This window comes from Tachypleus tridentatus, chromosome 13, assembly GCF_004210375.1.
Source record: "Tachypleus tridentatus isolate NWPU-2018 chromosome 13, ASM421037v1, whole genome shotgun sequence".
In the NCBI taxonomy this organism is placed as follows: Eukaryota; Metazoa; Arthropoda; class Merostomata; order Xiphosura; family Limulidae; genus Tachypleus; species Tachypleus tridentatus.
The window spans coordinates 103,633,314-103,658,050 of record NC_134837.1 but is presented as its reverse complement, the minus strand read 5'-3'; the positions used below and the strand labels follow the sequence as shown (position 1 = coordinate 103,658,050).

The 24,737-nt window shown below is 31.9% G+C and overlaps 1 protein-coding gene across 4 annotated transcripts; it reads left to right on the top strand.

Annotated features, from left to right (window-relative positions):
* Nucleotides 1-1,225: 1,225 nt before the first annotated feature.
* On the top strand, nt 1,226-22,642 carry LOC143239142 (uncharacterized). Of its 4 annotated transcripts, none has more exons than XM_076479987.1 (5): nt 1,226-1,455; nt 3,175-3,340; nt 17,280-17,451; nt 18,125-18,336; nt 19,232-22,642. In XM_076479987.1, the coding sequence occupies exons 1-5, from the start codon at nt 1,367-1,369 to the stop codon at nt 19,844-19,846; spliced, it is 1,254 nt and encodes a 417-aa protein (XP_076336102.1). In that variant the 5' UTR covers nt 1,226-1,366; the 3' UTR covers nt 19,847-22,642. The 4 variants fall into 4 exon arrangements, with proteins under 4 accessions (XP_076336102.1, XP_076336101.1, XP_076336104.1 ...); XM_076479986.1 differs by having other exon boundaries at nt 18,122-18,336; XM_076479989.1 differs by lacking the exon at nt 1,226-1,455 and adding an exon at nt 2,528-2,677 and having other exon boundaries at nt 18,122-18,336.
* Nucleotides 22,643-24,737: the final 2,095 nt, after the last annotated feature.

Genomic DNA, 24,737 nt, shown 5'->3' with positions numbered 1-24,737 from the left:
GTATCCAGGTAATCTGAGGAAGAAGAGGAGAGGGCAAGTCAAATGTCAGACCTGCCTGGCTTCGAAGCATGCAAACGTTAATGATGCGTGACCAGTGCCCGTGTACGCTTCAATGGGCACATGAAAGAAACATTACAGTTAATTCGAAAATATGTTCATTATATTCAGTTTTAAAAAGAAATATTAACTTTAAAGCAGCATTTTAGTGAAAGTTTGATTAGGAAAGTTAAACGTCAGTCCACTGTTTGAGAACATACATTATACCATCAGCAGATAGAAGAGGCAAGAATACGCTTCTGAACTTGCAATTTATTTTAATTAAAGATATAACAAATTCACTAATATTACGTATATTTTAGCTCTAAATATATGGTGAGTGAAAATGAACGGTTTTTGTTACTTCTATCTTATATACTTCTTGAATTTTAGCAAAATGTTTAAAATGAAATGAAAAACATGTTTTTCACTTTGCTGTTATATTCATAACTTTAAGACATTAAGAATACTTCTGCAAGCTATTATATAAATAAATAATTCATATAACCTATTTTATCAACATTATCATTTTTATCTATATTAATACTTATACGCCTTTCGTGAATTCGTTTAAAATTATACACAACACGTTCGGATAAATACATAGTTAGAAAGCCATGAATCGCTTCGTTTTATTATTGATTGGCATGACTACAAGAAACAAGTGCTAACCTCCTTGAGAAGAATCCACCTACTAACGTTTAATACACGAGCCATGTTACTATTGGACGTATGGCAGGAAATACGTAGTAAACTTACTATTAAGAATATGAAAGTTATACTTGTATTTCTTCAAACTTTTTCCCTAAAGCGAATTACCAATAAATTTGAATAACTTAAACAATGTATTTACATCTATACTTTAGAATTTTTATAGCTTTTTTTATAAATAACTTACTTAACTGGTTTTTCTTAGGACTATAATAACAATGTTAAGCATATTCTCCTTACCTCTGTCTGCACACATGATAGGAATAATTCCTACGCTGAACCACGCGACACACAGCGAAGACAGCTGATCAGCCAATAATTCTATTCTTACGCAACAAAAAATAGTTCATAAAGTAACCAAACAGAAAATAGTGAATTTGACAAAGCATGTTCACAATGTAACAATACTTAGAACATTAAAATATAATCTCACTTATATAATTATACAGAAACTGTTGATGATTAATGACTATAGCTTTATTAGAGTAAAGCCGGAATAACATCACACCATGCACCACGCTTTTCCCGCCAAACGGTGTTGCGTAGCGAAGGAAGCTGGTCAGGGTGATCACGTACTTGGGGTAGGTGTGTACAAAATCAGAAGTTGTGAAACTGAGAAATGGCTTTATATTCTCGCAACAGTGAGAAAAGACGAATATTCAATGAACTAAGGAGACAACAAGATGAAGTTATAGGAGGCATGTGCAGGTAAGTTGCGTAGAAGTAACGTAACCATGCCGTTATAACTTAGTTACTTACTATAATGTAACTACAGGCTCCGCCGGTATTTCCTGTTGGTTTTGTTGATTGTGAGAAGTGGCGTATTTCGGTAAGGGCTGGATGAGGTTCAACACCAGTGCCCATTGATAATTTTATTCTATGTGAAATTACATGGGATGTAGAGCCCAAAAATTATTAGTCCTCAAAACTTTTAAATGTCACTAATTGTGATTGTGAGCTGTTAATTATTATTCAGCATGCTTAAACTTGTATTTACATTAAAACTGAACGTGAACTTTCCATGCAGTAATATTATTGTGCTATGTTGGAATAGATAGAAAATTAATTAATTAATCATTAACTTTATATTAAGTTATAAACGTTAAGTTCAATGTCATTAGAATAAATAGTTTAGTAGACGGTACTATAAAAATATAACTGTAAACTGAAATAATACTATTATTGTTAATCTTCCTGGTATTAGGCCAGTTAAACATTGCATTCAGCATAATTTTCATGTTTCTGTTGAATTGCAAACAATAAAGTAAATATAATAAACTGCTATATCATACTGTTAGTAAACTTCAGGTATTTTTGGTAATGCTAGATTAATGTAATATAATAACAATAACACTAAAATTTTAAATACGAGGTGGGAATTGTAGGAATTGTAAATATAACTGTTTTATCAAAAATTAGCAAAATCAATGTTCCAAATAAAGAAACGAATATGCTGAAATAACCATTATTTAACTACTTTTATGATTTTATAAAATTATTTTTCGGTTAGTAGAAATATGTATCGTTAAATGGCGGTGTGTTCAGTAGTGGACGATATTGTTAGTGCTACGCACATCAGTACTGCTAATATACGTTAACACGTAGTTAGTAGCACAAGCGGGTTGTATGCTCTCTGAGATTCCCACTCATTAAATACACATATACATGGAGTAGACGTACAATAGCCAAAGAATATTTGGCGTAAAGCCAAGTTCATCTGAGCGTCAAGTGAAGGACCAGTTTGCTGTCTGGTGTCTCGTCTGGCAGCTGCGAGGACGACTAGTGAAAAAAAAAGACGTGGTAACTGAATTAAGCTACGGTAAACCAGAAGGCACATGGCGAGTTATTTAAAAAACATTTTTTCTTTCCCATATGGAGAAAACTCGATTTACGAACAAGCGTATTTCTTAATTTGACAGAAATAACAAAGGTACTCACTAAAAAGAAACTCATATGTAAGTAATTATAAGAATATAGACGTCGTTTCATCGTCTGTTAATGAAGTGACTGATGCATTAGTTGGTACTTTTAATAATGGTAATTTTTATGAAAAATGGATTCCTCTGTTTTCCTCAAACAACATAAAATTGTTGAATAAGTGACTCATCAATAAAAATAATAGTGCCACAAAACGCATCATATCACAGTAAGGTTTTGTTGATGTAATTTTCTGATCATTATAGCTATTACACAAATTATAAGAAATTCTGGATTTCTTTATGTATTATTATTAAAATGTGAGAAATGTATGCTGACGAATTATTTTTAAGGTGTTCCATTTTATCATATGCCGAACGTTTTTTCTTCATGTAATCCCAATTTTTTTTTTATCTATCTCCAATATCAATTCTATAAGTGTTCAAGTTGTACTGTAATTGTTCTCGACAGGAAAGAAAGACGATATTGATATGCCTCTATTTTTGACAGGCTTGGAAACAGGCCAATTTCGCCGAAGTCACAAATGGAGCAAGAAAAAAGGATCCGCCGGGAAATAGCTAACAGTAACGAAAGACGTCGAATGAAGAGCATAAATGCCGGCTTCCAATCTCTTCGTCAGTTGTTACCGCAGCAAGAGGGAGAAAAACTTAGCAAGGTATTAGCTATACAAGAATAATATATAGTGTAATTCACGCTAGAATTCACTAAACATATATGTATATCTTAAATTCACACAGAATCACGAAGATTCATATTATGTACATTTAAGAACAATGAGTTTTGGTCTTTTGGGCTATCAAAATTTAAACGCGAATTTGTATTAAAGTGTGTGAACCGTAGTGTAGAGATAACAGACCAATTGCTTGTAAATCCTCCTATATCGTTTGCTACATTTTTAACAAAAATTTTAATTGAAAATGGGCATCTTAAATCTTCTAATGTTAAGTATTATAATTTAACCCGGACAAGCCTACAATTTACTACGTTACCTATTACAATATGAAATAGCCTGAAACTTTCATTTAACTTATAAGTTAATTGAATGTCAATATATATTAAATTTGCGATATTTGCCAACAAGATTGATACAGATTTTTTTTTCATAACAAATATATTTTAATATACAAACAATAATACAATTTATAATAACGGTTATTACAAATAATGATTTATACACAAAAGTTTTACATACTTCCATACGATATCTTTTTGTTTGGTCTGGAACTGAATATTTTATCGACAGTTCACGATGGGCGAATTCATTCTGAGTTGATATTGTTACACATCGCTTAGTGGCTAGCTAGCTAGCTCTCTGTTCTTAGTTGGCCTCACGTGTTTGTAAGCTGACTTCTCTCCGACAGAGATATCTAATGCCCTCTTTAAAATACTAATGTCCGAAGTTAATTCACTGAAGTTAAACGGATTATAATGTTATAAATATATAAACGTTTGTAGTCAAATATCTGCAGTTTATCACAGTTATAGCTTCCGAGGTTTATAGTATATTAACTGTAGCAAACTAGCTATTAAAACTGTCTCATGGTGCATCAATTTATAAACTTTTAGGATGTATTTTCGAAAGTTTAGTTGGCAACAATATTCCAAGATACATTAGTACTTTTATAAAATATATATTGTTGATTCTTACACTCGAGAATCTTCTTTTTAGTGAATAAGCGGGGCTTAAGTAATACACATTTAACAATACAAGTTGCATGCATTCCTAAATATATAATAGAAAATATATTGCATCTGAGCAAAAGTTTTATCTTTTATCCAAACTTTATATAAAACGACATATGCTAATATGTTTTAGAACTTCATTACATATGCAGATGTTGGGGATTTTGTAGTGAAGTTATTTGTGATGACGAGGAACATTAAGTAAAAATGTATTCCTAAGACTGCTGGTATGGGTATTAAAACTTTAATTAAGATAAAGTGCAGAACAACGTTTTGACCTTTTCAGAACATCTTCAGGTTAACAAAGAGAGTTTGCAACCAGAAGATGACCTAAGAAGGTCGAAACTTTGCACTTTATTTTAAAGTTTTAATACCCATACCATCCGTCTTGAGAATACGTGTAGTGAAGTTAGTAGAGAAGCGTATATTTAGGCTAACTAGAGAGTTAAATTATGTGTGTTACTCCTTTTCTTTTCTTCTAATTTGTGTAATCAGGCGATTCAGGTTCAAATTCGTCGAGGTCACATACTGAAGATATTTCGTGCAATTACCTCTTCAACGTATACCACGTTTTATCCTATGGATGTTCGCGCCAATGGGACTGGCATCCTACCAAATCAGATTGGCTTGTATTTAGTGCAAAGAATGAGGTTTGTCTGGTGTACCAGTGTTGTTTCGTTTCCCAAAGCATTGCTAACACAATGTTTCTATGGTGATAAAAACAATTTATTGTTTATATGAATATTTCACCTGGTAAACAGAGTAATGTTAATAAATTTTTCATATACATTTTTAAGTTTTATTTGTGTTTATGAAAAGCCGACAGATATTTCTTCTTTTTGAAAAATGTAAATACACTGTTATACTACAATTAAACTAAATTATCGGAAAAACTCACTGTATTTCATTGTATGATTTGTTTTTTAAGGCGTTTTAAAACGAGATATCCCCAATTTGTGGCTTAGAATAATCTCTTTTCTTCATTTCTTTATTTGATGGACTTCATTATCCTGACGTCTCACCTATATTGTATTTACAGCACCAGATATTAAAATATTAAAAATAAATTTAAAAGACTCAACGTAACTTTACTGCCATCAGTAAGTAGTTAAGCAGTTTTGGTTATTATAAAACAGGAAATTAAGGTTATATGCATTTCCTACTGTTAGGGAAATAATGTTTTAAAATAACGTGTATTTTTTATGAATGTACATCAAAGCCTCAGACAGTTCAGAAAAAAATGAACATTGTATTCTCGAATTGTTTTTTATTATATTTTACCGATACAACTTTAAGTTATGTTTTTGGCATAAAAAAACTTTGTGTATATAAGAGACTTGTAAACTATGTAATTTTGGTATTTTGAGTTATTAGTAAAACCGAGCTTTCAAAATCTACATGATTTCATAAACATACGGTATAACCTAAACCACTTTACCGCTTCATTTTTTACCATATGATGTGTCATCGTGAGTTTGTTAGTGGTAAGCTTTCTTATCTAGAATCGATTGTTGGTGTTTCGTTGTCGTAGAATTACACTTGAACCTTAGGTGTATCCCAAGAGTGACGGTTTCATGCCACTGTTTTGTTCTAGTATTCGATGTGTTGGCTGTGGGTGTTGTTGACTGCCTTCTCTACAGTCTAACAGTTCAAAATTAGGAATTGGAATGTGCAGAAAGTATTTTTGTATCTTTGCGAGAAAATTTTGAAGCAAACATAGGCCTAAAAACTTTCTAAACCAACATGTTTAACAACGTTTGTTGAACTTAGCATAGAAGAACCACTAGTTTTACAAAAATATATAACAAATAAAAACCTTATGAACTAAAAATATTAAAGAAACTTTTCTAAGTGTTTAATCTTTCATTAGACGAAAAAAATGTGTGGTTAATATATTAAGTCTTGTCTACTTTCAGTCATATCTTCTTATTAATATTATAGTCTAAGTAAAATAAGACCCAGAAAATAAAAAAGTGTATTTCTGTGTTTCTAAATTTTCTTTAAGAAGAAAATTATTAGAGAAGTCATTTCCTCAAATACAATTTTACTTGTATATGTTTATATTTTTAGGCAAAATTCACCACAAGAATAGCCTTGTCTTTCTCAGATGAATTCTTCGTTATACACTGATACAGTTGTTTTTCTTAAATATACTTACACCTGTATATTTGTGAAATTTCCAAATTGTTATCGCTAGTAAAAAGATAGGAGAAGGGTGAGATAGGTAGAATATTAATAAAGTAAGAGAAAATGTAGCGTACTTTATTCGTCTGAGTGTTAATGATAAAACACAAAAAGTGATCACAATGTAGGTCAGCCATGTGACCCGGTACTTCCGGTGAGACAAGTTCTAATGTTGGTGAACTGGAAATTATTCATAAACATGGGAGATGTGTATGTATACGTTTTGATTGAATGTGTGTGACACGCACAATTGAACGTACTAAATCTGCCAATAACTGCTTGTATTTGATGTGACGTCTTGTCGAAAGCCAAGTCCTGAGTAAACATCAGGCATTCATTACTGGATATTTTACATGGATCTTATCTCATAAGTATGGCAAATTATAGTCGGAACTGGAACCGACCAACATAATACAGAAGCACAAGAGATTCGATGACGTAATATGGCATCCAAAATCAAGACAGAAATTCAAGCGAAATATAAGATTCTTCATTTTAACTTAAGTTGGACAGTAATTGACACTTTTCTGTACTTAATTTACTGTTGAAGGTTTTATGGCTCAGGTTCATGTCTTTTCTAAATCAACTGTGTAAGTTTATCCTTTGCAAATCATTCTGTATAAAATTGAAACCCAGTTTGTTTTTATATCATTACTGTACAGTGGCATAACCGGGACTTGAAGGTTTGTTGTGAAATTAATAAAACACTCTAAAGAACTAGTTTAGAGCCCTAAAATTAGTCAAATATCGCTAAATGAGAGATAGAGAAGTACTAGCAATTTTCAGGTATGGGATTTTATGTTTTATTAAGTGTAATCAATAAATGTGAAATTACACAAATCTCATGAATCGTCTTTCTCAATGTTGAGGGGCAATTATGTCTGATTTCATCATTCCGTATCACAGCAAGCGATTTTCTAAAATATGCATTTGGTGTACAAATTAGCACAGTTACGTCGCTAAAACACAGTAGCAGTTTGCTGATGAACCTATACAGTATATACCGTGCTTATACATGTTTATCTTGGTCCAAGGATATTCAGTAAAACATGTATTGAAACTGTGTTTTTAGGTGATTTAAATTCAAAAAAGTTAAAACCACCGGAAGTTATGTAGGCCTAGTTTTTCGCCCGAACTTCGTCACAGGTCTGAGAACAGTATCTCAGTATTTTACATTTTTTTATTTTTTCGGTTCATTTAACTGAATATGTATCCATGTGCACTAGCATTCTGTAAAAAATGTCAGAACTGTCAACCACAAGTGTCTTCTGACCGCCTTAGAAAGGTGCGGAAGGTCTTTAGTTCTATGCACAAATCCTCAAACCATTGAAAAACGTCCTCGTTCCGTCATTGAGGTAAAGCGCAGGTGGTAGCGGTGTAAACTCTATTCATCAACTGGTGTACTCACCACCGGAAGTATCCGCGACTGGAAGATCTGGTTACAAAAATAGTTTTAGTTCTTTGCCCTGAGGTATTGAGGATATTGTATACACGTGCGCGTGTACCTGTGCCTTCAGCCAATGAGAAGCGGCTGCTCGGCGAAAGCCAAGTAATGATTAAATCGCCCTAACAGCAGATGGTTTTCAGAATGTTTTTTTATCGTAGTTGTTACGATTTCAATAAGTATTTCTATGTGTGTGTGTGTTCTTTCCGTTCTGCAGCTGCCGATGTGATGTTACGAATTACATGCTAACTTGTATGGGAACATCTTTGCATGCACGTTTAAACATGCCAAACTTTTTTTTATCTGATTAGCTGATATAGAACCAATAAATATAAGTATATATTATAAGCTGACGTAAAATACGTTTATACACATAACCCGTAGCGAGTAGTGCGAAAGAAAATGTATAGGTACGTCATTAAGCACCTGTGTTTTAACAAATAAGTAAAACATTTAGCAGATTTACTATTATATATTTAGTTTAATATTAATGTTTATTTTAGTTAAATATATAAATTGTACCCCGCTGAGACAGCTGTGAATATTCGGATTTACAACTCTAAAATCAGGGATTCTATTCCCTTCGGTGGACACAGCAGATAGCCCGATGTGGCTTTGCTATAAGAAAAACACGCACACAAATATATATTTAGAAATGCGTGTAACTTGTAGTGTTAAATATGTGTTGGGAAATTCCCACTTATTCTCTAAATTTGTAAAAGATTCTCAAGTGAGAGTATCAACAATGTACTATATGTGCAAGTAAAATATTGTTGCCAATTGAACTTTTGAGAACCTCGCCTAAAGTGTATAAACCGACGCGCCAAGAAACAGTTTTCATAATACTATTGGTTTTGTACAGTTAGTATACTCCAAACCTCGGAAGCTGTAACTGTGATTAACACTTATTAATCGGAAAAGTATAGATATTTGAACAGGAATGCTTATAGGTTTCGAACATTACAAACCGTTTAACTTCAGTAAATTAATTTCGGACGTAAGTATTTCTACGAGGACGTTAGATATTTTCGTCAGTGAAAAAGCTCACGTGTGAAGAAACTTGTTAGCTTCCCGTCAAGCAAAGTATTCCTGTGTATCAACATAGAATTAAATTGCTCATCGGGAACCGTCGAGAAAATATTCAGTTCCACACCGGACAGAAGACTTGGTATTGTTTGTAAGCTTAAAACTTCTGCACATATCTCATTATTTCTTATAACTGTTGTTATAAATCGTATTATTATTTGTATGTTAAAATATATCTGTGTCAAGAAAGCAAACTGTATCAATCTTGTTGCCAAATATAAATTTGATACTTGTCGACATTCAAGTTGACTTCTAAATTAAAATTTAAGGCTATTTGACATAGTAATACGTAACATATTAAATCTGAGACTTGTCCGAGATAAATTACAATACGTAACTTACCTCAATTATCATTGTAGCCAAAGTACTTTCACGGCTTTCTCTTAATGTACGTTAAATGGCTTATATTTTTGAAGGTAGAACTAGTCATTTATGGCAAAATTGTTGAAAATGTTTTAAACATTTTTACATTTAGAAATAAGGCATTTTTTATGCAGTTTCTAGTGCATAAATATTATCAGATGATTACATTAAATTAAATTAATGAAAGTGAATGGTAAAGTTCTACATTACCTTTATAAACATTGTTATTCTATTGTAGCTTTTATTTTCCACACAGAGTCCTTGTACATGAATATTGTAATTGGTAATAAGTTGGGCAGGATGTGACCTAGTTATTAGCATACTTGTAATGTGAGTCTGAAGATTCATAAGGTTCGTTGTACAAAAATGTGTTTCGCACGTCCGTTATAAGAGTGACAGCTGAGTTATTTGAACCTTGTTATTCTATAGGGTGGCGATGGGTAATAATGACTAAATGCCTTCCATCTACTTTATCAATTCATAGTTATGGTACAGAGATAGCCCTTGTGTAGGTTTGTAGAAAAGTTTAAAAACAGACAACTAAATGCCAATGATAATATGTATACTAGTGTATAATCAGAAATCTCTGTATTTCAGTAAGTTTTGGAATAAATTGAAACTATCAGTAATTTAAACAAAGGCAAAGAAAAAACATCCTAATCCCGGGTTGGATTTAAAAAATCTGTCTTTATATGGATATATTCAATAAATCGATGAATGGGTGTATTTTATATAACCTTTAAAATGTTTCCGTCTCTGCACTAAAAATTTGTAACGGTTTGGCGTCTTCCTAAACATAGGTATCTGTGATATGTTTGATATCACTAACGGTTGTGAATATGTTTGGAACCAAAGTGATGATAATTGATTATTCGTTCATTTCATTACGTCTGATGATAATTTCTTATACTAAATCACTCAATACCTCTTGATTGTAACTATTGATGAACTTTCGTCGGTATCATTTCATGTTATTTCAGTATAATATAGCCCGAGGGGAACAGCTGCGAGGTAGTGTGTTTGTGTGAAACGCTTGTGTTGAAAGACCGACCCGCTGTTAGATTTCCTCGTGATAGCTAAAGAACCGGTATGTAAAAAGCACGTGACTAAAAGTTACACAGAGTTAATTCTATAATTGTTTTTCGAATATACTGATTTAGGCTTCAAAACTTATAAAATGGCATACAATGAGTAATAAATATTGTCAGAATTTTTTTTTTCAGGTATATACTCTATTGCGACTATTGAAACAATTTCATGGAGGTAGTGTTATTCAAAGCCAAAAAAAAAACTAATTCTTTTTGAAAAGTTGTCTATGTTTATATTTCAGTGTTCATAATAATGATTTATTATTTCATTATTTTACATTTTCATTACTTTTAACTTTTATCTTTTATTTTTCTTTCCCATGGAAAACCAGACGTGTTTTGGACACTGGTCTGATACTATATTTGAACAAAAATAAAAGTTTTAGCAGTCACTGTTAAAAGATCTCGACAATGTAACATTACATTGAACCTCGTTTGCGCGTATTTGGTGAGTTTACAGTCAGACCGATGGCAAAACTACAAGAAAATCTGATATTAAAAGTATCATACATTTTTTTACCCTTTCTTTAGATGAGGTTAAAGGTGAAAAGTAAAAGTTCAAACTCTCGAATGTAAAAGAGAAGGGGGAGTTCGTAACAATAAATTTAATAAATTAAAATTTGTTTTAATATAATGTAATCCGTAGTTTTTAATATGGCGGCTCTTGCTCTCTTTAGTAGTAAAACAAACAGGAGGTGGTTAGCAGTATCAAGTATTAAAGTTCAAAACACTAGAGCTGTTCATGTCAGGTATTACTATTTATTTAAAATATTCCAAAAGTTGAAACATACCAAAAAAAACAGAAAATGAAAATAAAGCAAAAATTTTAACTTTAAATATTTTATGTGTCTTTTTCTGTTTCGTGCACCACGTACAAAAAATACACTATGCAATGTATCTGTTAATGCTCTCCGGAAATGTTAATTAAAATTTAAAGAAATTGAAATTTTTCTCTATTTTGCTAGGTTAGGCTAATTAGTAAATAATTGCATGTTTTTAAATAGAAATATATATTAAAAATTAAATAAAATATTTTCATAGTTTTTCTCCTTTAAACGGCCCGTTCCGCTAGAGAGAGTTAGAAATGAATGTATTATGTGTTAACTCTCACTCTGTACCACCACATCAGTATTTACTTTAAACGTTCTGTTGAGATCACGTGTTGAAGCTCGCAAATATTGGTTTTACAGAAATTATCAGTAAAAATGCTAGGAATCTGGCCCGGCCGCACCTTGCCCTAGATTCCGAACATCGTACACGGCTTAAAGACAATGAATGGTAAACAGACGACGTGGGGAAACGTAGTGCTTGGGTGTTTGTTGTTGTTGGTTAATATATTTTAATTTTAGCTTATTCCCAGAAGTGGTAAATTTTGATTACGTTAAACTTGCACTGTTACAAGAATCAAGGAAATGCGTACAACTTATTCAAGATATATTTGCATTATGTTTTGTAACCTTGACCCTGTGTGACGAGATCAGGAAATTTTATCCCACGAGACAGAAGAAATGAGGGGAGTTGGTTCCCATAACTCACCAAAGTAAGATGCATGCGTTGCGGGGAACAGGAGGCGTGAGAACAAACCCTTGGTTTCTACCTTCAAGAGTCTAAATATCTCTATATTTTGCATAAGGGCGGGACGTGCAGTGTTTATGTGTGAAGAGAATGGGTGATGGAAAGTTGGTTAATTATAGTAGTAATGTGAAGCTATATCAGTGTTATGAAATTATAAATAAATTGATACTGTTGGTTACTGTTCGACAGCAGTAGTTATTTGTATAAAAAAAAAAAAAAAGCTCGATGTTTTATTTCAGGTCTTAAATAATAAATTTGAAACATTATAAACAAAAACTTGTGTGTAGAATTATACACGGACTGTTCTCTACCTGAAAATAATTTTGATTTATTTGCGAAATTCTTGTCTTCTTATCTGAACTTTAATCGCATAGTAATGTACATTGTAGGCTTCGCAAGTAAAAATATTATAACGTAGAGGGCAATTTGTGTGTAATTTTACATACAATTTACCTACGTTGTAAGTCTTAAAAGGAAGTTTGTAACGTGTTATAAAATGAACAGTCATCCACAGCCCACAGTAATCTCGCCAGCTTTCAGTTTTTTATATATATATAACTTAAGTCAAGAAGTGAATCAAAGGTTGTTTGTACAGCTATTCTTCACATAGCTGAATTAAATATACCAAATAATCTTATAGTTTTGGCATACACCATCTTGGCTTTCTCCGTTGTTTTGAAAAATGAAAAAGTTCATTCCAGTTATACATGACAAAGTTTTATACAGTTGTTATGTAATACCTAGTTGGCTACACATGAAAATCACGGATCGCCGTAAATTGTAGTAATATATTTTGTTATCACGCCCCTGGCACGAGCAGCTGACTCATCTTACGTCATTAGAATACGCCCAGAAAAATTCTTTCGGCTCGCGTAACTTGACATCATCAGCAAAAAAATTGAACGCCCGACGTTTTTCACCGAACTGTGTTACGCTTCCCCCTCACTACAACTTGTAATCTGGATTCATTTTCGGGTTGTTTTCAAGGCATTTCTTTCTGTAAATTTTACCTAAATTTATAGTTTAATAAATTTATATATGTGTGTTTATACAAACAGAGCATTGGTAAAGATGTTTAAATGCCGTAAGAAACGGATTTATTAATTTAAATATAATCTTTTATAAGTTTTTGCTTTTGTTAATGAAACAGGGTTGAATTATCCATGTCGTGCAACTGGATTTCGAACCGGATATACGCGTTAGTCATACGTGTAAACTCGTGACTATGATGGCGCCATAGTTAAAACTGTTATTCATTATTCAGGAAACTGCTCTATCAGAAAATTGCCACGTGAAAACTGAACATTTTGAACTTTTAAAATAATATATTATTTAGTATGACTTTGATTGCTCGAATGTCGCGAACTTTTGTTTCGAGTTATTTGTCATTTGTTTTTGTGTTGTTAAAATTGGTAGTTGTTTACTATAAATATATGTTTACATATACTGTTCTATTTAGGGTAATTTTTTTTTCCGTTGTTAGAAGTGAAAGTGACAGCACCAGTTACTTGCTTAAAGAAACTCAACATAATAATAATAGTCGCTTTGGTCGACTATTTATCTATTTTTTTAAAGTATTCCAGTCTTAAGCGAGATGCTTAATAATCATTAAACGATCACAGGATTTAATAAGTATACAAGATTCTGTTAATAAGTGGATGTTTTATATTTTGCTATTACACTAAATTCCAGCAACTACAACCACGTTTTTTTTCTTTAACTTCATATCTATCGGTATCAAAAGTTAAGAAATTTATGGACTAAATAGAAATTATTAAAATGACCTTACTGATAGATTGGTAAATAAAGATAATGAATGCAAAACATGTAAAAGTGCACTAATACACTGTACACGTGATTTCAGCGCCCCCTTGTGGGAAGACAAAATTGTTACAAGTTTGTGGTAGACCAAAACCAGAGAAAGCCCCAGTCGAATTTAATTTGAAGTATTTAAAGTTGTGTAATATGTGGTAAATCAGTAACACTGTAAAAACAGAACTACAAGAGATAACTTATTTTTAAGAAAGAAATATCTGCTTTAACTAATTCGTGTGAAACGTACCTTGTAACAGGAATTTTTAGAAGATGAAATTCTTCATGCATTCATACATTTTTAAAATTGTTATACATGAATTAGTGAGGAAAGGATTGTTCCAGTAGAGAATGACTTGACGTGAATGTATGTTTGGCTATAGAGCATGGGTGTTTTCGAAGTGAGTCATTGTACAAAATCGATTGGGTTTTGTTCATTTGTAAAACGTAGTGATAGTTCTTTGTTCGTACCATGGTTGTGTTGTAAATATATGTTTAAATAGACAAAGCTTTTATTCATTCCTTTTGTGTAGTATGACATCTATAATTTCCATATGTTCTCGAGAAAGAACTGATTCATTTCATTCAGGGGCTTAACCTGCATGTACTTGATAAAGTAATGTTGAAGTGTTTTCATATATATATATATAAAGTGTATCAATCTTACGTCATACTCCCCCCCACCCCCCTTCTCTCTTTTTCTTGGAGCTAATTACTTAAAGTGTTGCGCTTGCTTTACATACAGGTGGCAGCGATAAGAGGTTGTCGGCGCTGCTTTAAAGTTTTGACCTGAACACAAAAAGTGTCCATAAACACCGCTTATATTGTAACTTTGTTGGAATAGAGCCGATAGGGTTGAATGTACCTTTAGCATACTTGTTGCAAACTTAAAAGAATGAAAATATTTCTATATATGTCTGTGTTACGTTCAGCTGGGTCCGTTGCCATTGGCCAACGCGTTTCAAGTAAGCCTTGAAGTAACACCGCCCCGTGAGTTGGAAGACTCGTGTCTCAAGAGGGTAAAGGAATGTGCTTGGAGCGAAATGTGGGCCGCCAGCGAAAAACCGCATCCGGGTGGGTAAAGTTTCTTACGGTTGCTGATCTCGCGTGTTTGGAATTTCCACTTATAAGTAATCTGAATAATGTTAGCCGGTATCACGTGACTTCGTTTAAAACATCCCCTCATCTCAAAGTTCACGCTACTGATACTATTTCTCAATATTGATTTACGTACGATCCTCGTGATAAGTGTGAAACGATTATTCATCGTTTTAGAATAGAATGATGAGAAACGAATGAATAAAGAAACAAAGTTAGTGTGTAGAAAGATTCGGAATTATGGTGTGTTATTTTTTTACTTAGCTCGTTTGATAGTTTATGTAAACTAATTGTGATAGTAATATAATTGCCATTAACACCTTTGGAATGATTCTTATAAATACATTTTAGTATTTGATCCTTATTTTGGCAATAATTTTGTTTGTTTCATTTTAATTTCGCGCAAAGCTACACATGGGCTGTCTTCGCTTGTCGTTCCTGATTTAGCAGTGTGAGACTAGAGGGAAGGCAGTTAGTTTAATACCACCCACCGCCAACTCTTGGGCTACTATTTTACCAACGAATAGTGGGATTGACCATAGTATTATCACGCACCCACAGCTGAAAGGGCGAGCATGTTTGGTGAGACGGGAATTCGAAACTCGCGGCCCTCAGGTTACGAGTCGAGCGCACTAACCACCTGACAACATTGAGCCCAAATTGTTTTAGTAATGCAACTTTGGCGAGGGGCTAAGTTGTTAATCTTTATTATCACTATCTATAGCTCAACGAACCCTTAATTCGGTTATATATAAATACATCTCTGAAGGTGTTTTGGTTCTATATAAAAACGTCTCTGAAGATGTTTTGGTGTTTTCGGTTATATATAAAAACATCTCTGAAAGTGTTTTGGTGTTTATTCTTAATCTAGGATGTTTTTTCTTCTTTCTAATGGAGGGAACTTCGGAGTGAGTAGCTATTATGCACAACTTTTAGTCAGGAAATGACACTATAATGTTAAGAGGGTGAACGAGAAGGATGGTTTCCATTTAGCCGTCAGTACTATATTTAACGTTGATTTAAAAATTTTATCTTTCGTTTTTATTTTCCTGTTCTTAAAGCCATTTAGTGGAAGCACTGAAGTATTAATATTCATAAATCATAATAACAGTTATTTAGAGATGTTTGACTCGTATTGGACATCATGTGCGCATTTAATTAGATTAGCATACACTTTTTGTGACTTTTTTTTTAAGTTTGGTAAAAAAGAAATAGGTAATCGTACCTTTTTCTTTCCTAGTTTTCTAATTAAATCAGTTTCTGATTTGGGATATTTATTGTTAAAACTATTTAATGTCTCTTGGAGGTATGTTTTTCAAGTTACTTACGTTAATATATTTTTAAGAGGGATAATTAGATGCGTTACACTACAATTAATATTTGAAACTAGATTTAAGATGTGTATTTATTATTTCTTCCCGTCCAATCACAGCTTGAGTTGTTGAATCTTAAATTATTTTTAACCGATTTTTGAAAGTCAAGCCTGAAAAACTATGAAGTGAGGAGACAGGCTTTTGGTGCATTTTACTGAAATCGGTGAATAGTTTTTTGCTACAAGTATATTAGTCTTGTGCTATGAAAATAAAATAAAGATTTACTTTAACCTAAATAACATTTTAACCTTCCGCATAACCAGTTTCTACCTTCGCCAACGAAGGTGGACGTAGGTTGTTTTTGCCCATGTTTGTTGAAGGAGGCTAGATGAATTTGGATTATGGCCCATATTAAAAGTTTTCAGGTTTTGAAGAGTAAAGGTCACGGTAAAGTCATCAACAACTGTTAACACGGGAACCGATCTTTCAGACTGTTTTTGATCTGTAACTCGGTTAAAAATGATAGAAGTTTGATTAAACATGACGCACTTACTTCGAACATTGTCATGTTCTTAAAATGGTCCATATACATTATTAACGACGTACAGAATTTTGTAATTTGTGAGGGCCCAGTATGATCAATATAAATGAAACAGTATAAAATATCTTAAAATATGTTTTAGAAACTTCATTATTGTTAATATGAAGCAAATAAATGAAAACACGTATACATAAAAGCGTAAATATAGGTTTCTTATATTCCAGGATACTCTTGAGAAATCTGAAGCTAACATGAAGATAAAACAACATTAGATTCAAGCTTGATGTTTGATACGTTACGGTAGTTTAGTTGCGTACCTAAAATGCCCTATGATTTGCTTTTAACAGTTAGGTAACTCGTTTTCTGCTTTGACATGAATTAAATATTGTTTTATTTTCATCTTCCAGGCTGCCATATTACAAAATACAGCTGAATACATCTACCAACTGGAACAGGAAAAAGCCCGACTACTGGTTCAGAACTGTCAATTGAAGAGGATGCTGAACTCCCAGATGAACGTTGATAGTGATGGAAGTAGCTCTGACTCTCCTTTACCAAAGCGCAAGAAGACTGAAACAGGTACGTATGTTTTAAAAATAAATATGTATATATTATTATATAACAAAGAGACTTATACCTGTGGTATAGAAAGAACATCTGCCAATTAGCCTTAATTTTGAGGATAATTTCTCTTACTAACTTCCTTTGGATTCAACAAAACCCAAAACCTTTATTTAAAAACGCTTGTGTCAAAAGAGTTTTTCTTTCTTTCTTTTTTTAAAGCAAATATTTGACAAAGCATATGTATGTGTACAGTAAAATAAGTTTCCTAATTCTATATTACATTTTTGAAAACAGAGGATGAGTTTTAGTGTTTAATATATATGCAGGACATTCATTGTTAATCAGTTTATCAGTATGAATCAACTTTAAAGATACATGAACAAAGTAGACAAGTAACACTAAAAATTCATACAGATTGATTTAATAACAGCTCGGTATAGTAAAACCCAGTGGAGTAGCTTCCGTTTCTGTTTAAGTAAATTTGTGTGTTAGAATATTAGTATTTTAAAGTTTAAACTGTTCCATGAAAGAGACGTTTGTTAAGTTAGTCTGTGTGAATTAAAAGTAAAATAACATGCTCGTTTTCTTTAAGTGCAGTGAACTGACTGTAAGGTTTAGAATCATAAAAATGACAAACATCTGAAAGATTATTTTATAACTCAGTTATGTTTATTTATTATATAAGCAGTAGAGTCTTCAGATGAGGGAATTGGCAGTATGAGCCCCAGAGGTAGTACTACTAATGTGACAGAAGAAATGAAACAAGAAATGATTGACCTGCAAGATCGAGTACACAAGGAACACCAGCTGCAAATTATACACGAGAAACAAGCTCAGAGTTTGGATATGCAGATGTATGCTGATCAAGTTCTAGGAACTATTGAAGAACATCTGCCTGAGGTGACTGTTTTGTTTTTGCTGTTACTTATTTGCTCTTCAAATATTCTTCACATTTGATCTCTGTGGCTAATAAATATGTGATAAAATAAAGGTAGTTTTGCTGAGATTGATTTTACTTGTCATTAGTAAGTTTTGTATATTTCTGACATATTCCTTGGACAAGAAACAAACAAAAGTGTAAATGATTTTAAAATTTATATTTCATATGCTAGATTAGAATTTACTGAGATAGTTGATTGAGCGAGCATACAAGCCTGGCTTAGTGTCTTACTTAGAAAACCTATCAAATAAAATAAAAACAATGTTATTATCTAAAGGAAATACTTCAGTTATGTTCTTAAAATATCATGTTATTAACCTGAGAATTAGTGATGGATCAAAATTAATGATGCCTGCTTGTTAAACATATTTGTTCTAAGCTATTTAAGCACCAAATTGTTTGTGAATTCTTAACTTTGTTGATCGAGGTACCCAAGCATACACTGACAGCATTCAATAACATTTGTATCTTTTTGGTTGAAAACTATTCCAGACTGTTATTATCCCCCAAATTAAGAACATTGAAATTTTATAAGATGTGGTAATAATTACTAGGAAAGTATGAAGTTATAAAATTATTGGTTTAAAGAGTTAATCCTACTAATTACTGATGGGGTCCCTTGTTTATTTTACATAGAAAATGAGGAATTTCCCCCAGAATTTTTAATTTGTTTACAATGGATGTAGTAAAGGCAAAAATGTAAAAGTACTTAGTATTATGTAATATATGGGCCTCAACAGTAATGAACAATGTGTAAAAACAAGTTTAAAGGTTATGTTAGTTGTTATGAATGCTATTCATTAAAGTAAAGAAAAAAGTGATCTTTATAAATAATATATTAATCACAATTTGCAGAAAACAAAGATAGAGCAGCATTCTTCCTATCTTCTAAACAAGGAACATCTTTCCAGTCCAACAGCTGGTCTCTCCCAAAATGAGAGTGACTCATCTGAAGGATCAGTTCCTCTTCCATGTACTGATATACCAGAAGACTTGTCAGGAAAGGCCTGTACTGTACTCTCATCTCATTCCAGAGATATAGAGATGGCATCATCAACACAACTGTATGTTGTGGATTCTTCTATTCTCACATCCAAGCCAATTCCTCTTGTTTCCAATGATGTTTGCATCTCTCCTCTAAAGCCTGCCAAAACCAAAGATCTTACCCATTATACTACTTTATCTCACACTTACCAAGCAAACAGCACTTCTCGCCAAAATTTGGAGACAATTGTGGAAGCAATTCGCCACCTAGAGGGTGACCACATGTTTCGGGATGATCCTGAACCTTTTATTATACCTAAATCTGAAAGAACAGTATCAGATGATACTTCTCCTGATGAACTCTCAACTAATTCTTTTCAAGTTTTATGTGAGACAACAAAAAATAGTGCTCTTCATAGTCACGTTTTTCATTGTTCATCTAACATGCAGACTCGGCCAGGCGTCATCGTCACAAATCATTCATAATTACTGTATTGAATTCTTGTCACTTTTGGGGTCATGGTTTTCATCTTTGCTGTTGTAAGAATATGTTCATCTGTATAGTTGCCCACATTCAAGAGCTTCTTTTAGATGTTATAGCCTGAGTGTTGGGTGAAAGTGCATTGATTTCATATCATTTGTATCATAACATTCAATGTTTAGTTTGCATTCTTTACATGTACCACAAAGCTTGATTGTAATCCATTAGTGAAGTTGTGTATATAATTTATGTTAGTGCTTCACAAGAAACGTTTCTGGAAATTCTGGAAAGTAAATATCTAAATTAAACAATCAAAATTTATGTTTGCACTATAATTTTTTTCTGGTTTTTACTTGTTCAATTTATGCATATATTTATAGGTATGAATATACTTAACATGATGATTTTGTGCATTAATTGATCAGTTGTTGTGCATATTTAAAGCTCTTACTCTTTATCAAGCCAGATCTTTTAATTATTATTTTTTCATAACAGTTGAACTATAGCGTTTTGATCCCCAGTTTTCTTGTAATGTGTTTTAAGAGTCACATATAATATATGTGGAATACAATCTATTGATTTGTTTCCTAGACTATTAATTCTGATACTATCTATTTGAACATTCTCACACAGACAAGCTTCATTTGTGCATAAAATAACTGTTTTTGTTAAGAACACTTACAGGAGTTTGATAGTCAACAATTGGATAAATGTATTCTAATACAATATCCTGAATTTACATTGAAATTAGTTTTTAATTTTTATTGCATGATATTCTGGCATTTAATTTATGTGCTTAAAAATATACAGGTGAAAGTGGCTATTATAGAAAGTTTTTTGATATTTTGGATTATTGATCACTTGAAGCAGACAGCTATTAAGTTAAGGTTTTTAGTAAAAATGATTTTTCAACTGTATGGAGATAATTTGTATGTGAATGTGATCTATAATGTATAAATACACAATTTACATGTCTCAAGATTCACATAGAGTGGTTATTTTGTTTCTGTCTAAAGGAGTTCTGTTTATACTGAAAGGAACTATAAGATAATTATTTATGTTTTAATGTTTTTATGGCTTTACAGAAAATACAAATGACTCAAGTGTGTAAGAGTAAACATAACACACAAAATTTTGATGTATTAAAGGTGTAAAAAGGTGTATTAAATACATTAAGAGTTTTGATATTTGTCTGGAAATTGGAATAATTGGTATCTGAAATGCTTAGAAAAAACAAACACAAGTGGTTATGATGTATATTGACATTCTTGCCTGATTTGAAAAAAAATTACAATATTTCAATCATTAGTTCAAAATTTTATGAAATAACGGCAGGTTTTTTTTTCCTTTCTTAAGCTTTTCAAAATTTTTATTAACCTGATTATTTGGCTGTCATTTTTATTTCATAATGTACAGGTACAATTTGTATTGGATTTTTGTTTTTGAAGTACGTTTTGAGAAAGACTTCAGTATTCAACTTGTACCTTCAAGCGTTTTGAGGGAAAAAGTAATTTTTCCATTTCTTAAACTGCAAAATATTAATCAACTTATTGCTTATTCTTTGAGATAGAGATTTGCATAATGGCATATTATTAGCATGTTTTCAAAGACTTTTAGTTCTGCTATATATAAATTAATCAATTTATTAAGCTGAAACTTTGTTTTGTTGTACTCTCACAAGTTGAACAAAGCAAATAAGTATGTAGTTATTGTCCATTTTGTGTACTTTCTAGAAAACCTTTACAAAGACACACTTCTTTCTTTCAACTGCCTTGAAGATGTTGTATGAATAATATCTTAGCCAGTTTGCATTAATTATCATTGCAAATGAGCTGAGGTTTGGTTAATCAGATTACCTCAGATGGTACTCCCTGGAGCCCTATAAGCTTTCATTTCTCGTGTAGTCTGTTTTAATTATATATTTTCGTCTATAGTATCTACTGAAACATATACAGTGTTTTTTGGTTTTCATCACTAATTAACTTGCTGGTTTTTAAGTGTCTTCATTTTATAATGTCAATACAATTAGTGAAGAAGGAGTAAAGTGCAGACACTTACTGTTTTTTTTTTATGAGGGAAATTGAAAGTCCATTCACATTCTTTTTTGTTTTCCTATAAATTATTCTGCTGTCACATAACCATGCTTTATAGTAGATTTTAAGTTAGTTTTGTTTCAGCCTTCTTTAATATAAATAAGCACGTTATTACCCTTTCAACTGGTGTTAATGAGAATTTTATGCAGTTTACTGTTATGTGTCATGTTTGTGAAATTGTGTTCTCATTGCTTTAAAAATATCTGCAAATATTTGAGGTTATTTAAACCTATCTCAAAGTTAAAATGTTTTGGATATAGTTCTGTGTATAGAATATTTCTGACCTGAACTAAGTATGGAATGTAGAATAACATAAACCTCTAATTCCATCTTTTTCTTTGTCATATTTTCACCTTATGAAAGTTTAAAGTAAAAACAATGTTGTATAAATCAGAAATTTTAAAAATATTAAACCTATCTATTATTTCCAAAAATAAAGTGCATATGTCACTTTTCAAGATTTTTTCTGTCTGTATTGTTTAAACACTAAAAAATATGAATAATTTTTATGTCTTACATTTTATCTCATAAACATACAGTTGTAAAAAATTACTTTAATCATCTGGTTACTGGATGGAGTTATGTTTTGTTTAATATCATGTACATAATTGCCTTAAATGATATTACTATGCTGTGCTTTTTCTCTTTAAATTATATTATCACTCATCTTTGAAGTATACTATTAAAAAAAAAGCTTTTTGCTTGAAATATTGTTCTGAGCACATTTTGTTTTATTTATATAAGAAACTGTCGTTTTCCATCTTTCAACTACTTTGTTGTTTATTTAATATAAAGAATATTAAAAAAAACCTGATTGATCAAAGTTAAACAAATCAAGTATCAAAATCTGTAAGCATTGATTTCAGCAGAACCCTTTAAAAACGGTTGACCCAATACCATTAACAATTTTAAAGATCGTTTCCTAATGCTTCTCTCCCCTGCTGGGACAGTGTGAAGTCTTCCGATTTACAACACTAAAATCAGGGGTTTTATTCCCCTCAGTGAACATAGCAGATAGACTGATGTGGCTTTTCTATGAGAAAACACCCACCCCTAATGTTTCTGTGAGATTGAAATGTTTGTAATCCAAGATAAAAATATTATCCACGTTTTTTGTTAACAGTGTAATAAATTAAGTAAAGGCAACTCACAATCATTTTATTCGGTAAAGCAACTTAGAATCTGTATGGTACATTTTCTTTTAGGAAATCTTAGTATTAAATCCCTGAAATACAGTCATGAAATTAATAGTTGTTCATATTTACTGCTGAACTTCATAGATTGCATCTTATGAACAATGATTACTACAGTAAGTTTATGATATAAAGGTGTTTTTAAAAAAAGAAAGTAGAAGGTCAAACATGAATACTTACTGATAGGTGGAGAAAACCCATGCATTTTTGAGGTAAAGAACAATGTGAAATGAAATATTACAAAGTTCATGTTCAAAATAATTGTATGATGAGCTGATTGCTAGAAAGTTATCAACATACATCTTGGAAAGGACAGAGTTACGATTTTTAAAAGCTAAGTTTCTTAGGTAAATTGAGTAGTGTATCTGACCACTGATTTATTAATTTGAATGAGCAATTAATATTACCTTCTGACCTGATCAAAACTAAGCATTATAGCTAGTAATGAACAAAATATATTGGTTATCATGGTTGAATGCATTATTTCATCAGTTGGGTACCTTTGATGTAGACCCATTAATATCTTTCAAGTTACAGCCAGCTCAGATTATACTAAATATATAGTTTTTCACTGTTTTCTTATGATTTTTTATTGGCTATTTTTATCAAATCGTTTTTACTCATATTTTTTAAAATTTGCTTTGTTCATTTTCTGAAAACGCTTAAGTGTGGCTTATTTGTTAGCATATTGTTCTGTGAATCCGAGGGTTTCGAATTCAAGACGTGCTGCTACCTAACACTCTTCGCACTTTCAGCTGTGGATGGGTTATAACATAAAACTAACCCTTTATTTAGTTAAGAATAGTCCATTTAAGTTAAATATTCTTCCAACTAGTCCACAGACCAAAATTAGGGATACATTTCAAACACTGTTGGCGTGAACATACAGCTCTCGCTTATCCCTCTTTGATTAACCTATGTTAAGGGTTAACGATGAAGAGTAAAATGATCTAAAGTAGATCACTCTCTGATCAAAGTGTAGATTGAATTGGACATCCTTTGAAGTTATTCTCCTAAATTAGACACATTTTGGATTAGTACGCTCATTTATTATTAAGGGTACGGCTGTTTGAGTCATAACAGTCTCAAACGATCTTGTTGTTTGCTAATTCCCCCTGTACACCCCCTGAATTCAACACTGATCATTTCACACAGGAAAAGTACTGTTCTATCATTTCCCAGTTCAGTATCAAATAATATTATTGAATTTACCCACTCATTGAGTTTAGCAAATAGCTGTTTTCATTCAGATTTGGTATTTTCAGATTAGCGGATTTGCCCCAAGAATATTAAATAGTTTTCCGCTCAAAAATGGGAGAATGGTAATAATAAATTACAACGTAAGTCTGAATTTAAGCAAACTATCTGAATGCAAACAAATAAATAAATAGACCACAGATAATGTGTTATACAAATGAGAGCAGTATTTATTGAAAACAGTGGACAAACACGGTGTGATTACTTGCTTTCTGAACACTTTATGATCACCTACTACCGAACTTGCAAGTTGATAAGCTTGTGTGTTTGTTTTTTTTTAATTTCGCAGTATTTACGCTAGTCATCCCTAATTTAGTAGTGTAAGACTAGAGGGAAGGCAGCTAGTCATCACC

What these genes read in the sequence shown, in the direction of transcription:
- LOC143239142 (XM_076479986.1), top strand. Translation starts at nt 1,367, where the DNA reads ATGGCTTTATATTCTCGCAACAGTGAGAAAAGACGAATATTCAATGAA. An exon ending in GCGCAAGAAGACTGAAACAG is followed by an intron (nt 17,452 to 18,121) that starts GTACGTATGTTT and finishes TTATTATATAAG; the next exon opens with CAGTAGAGTCTTCAGATGAG. An exon ending in TTGAAGAACATCTGCCTGAG is followed by an intron (nt 18,337 to 19,231) that starts GTGACTGTTTTG and finishes CACAATTTGCAG; the next exon opens with AAAACAAAGATAGAGCAGCA.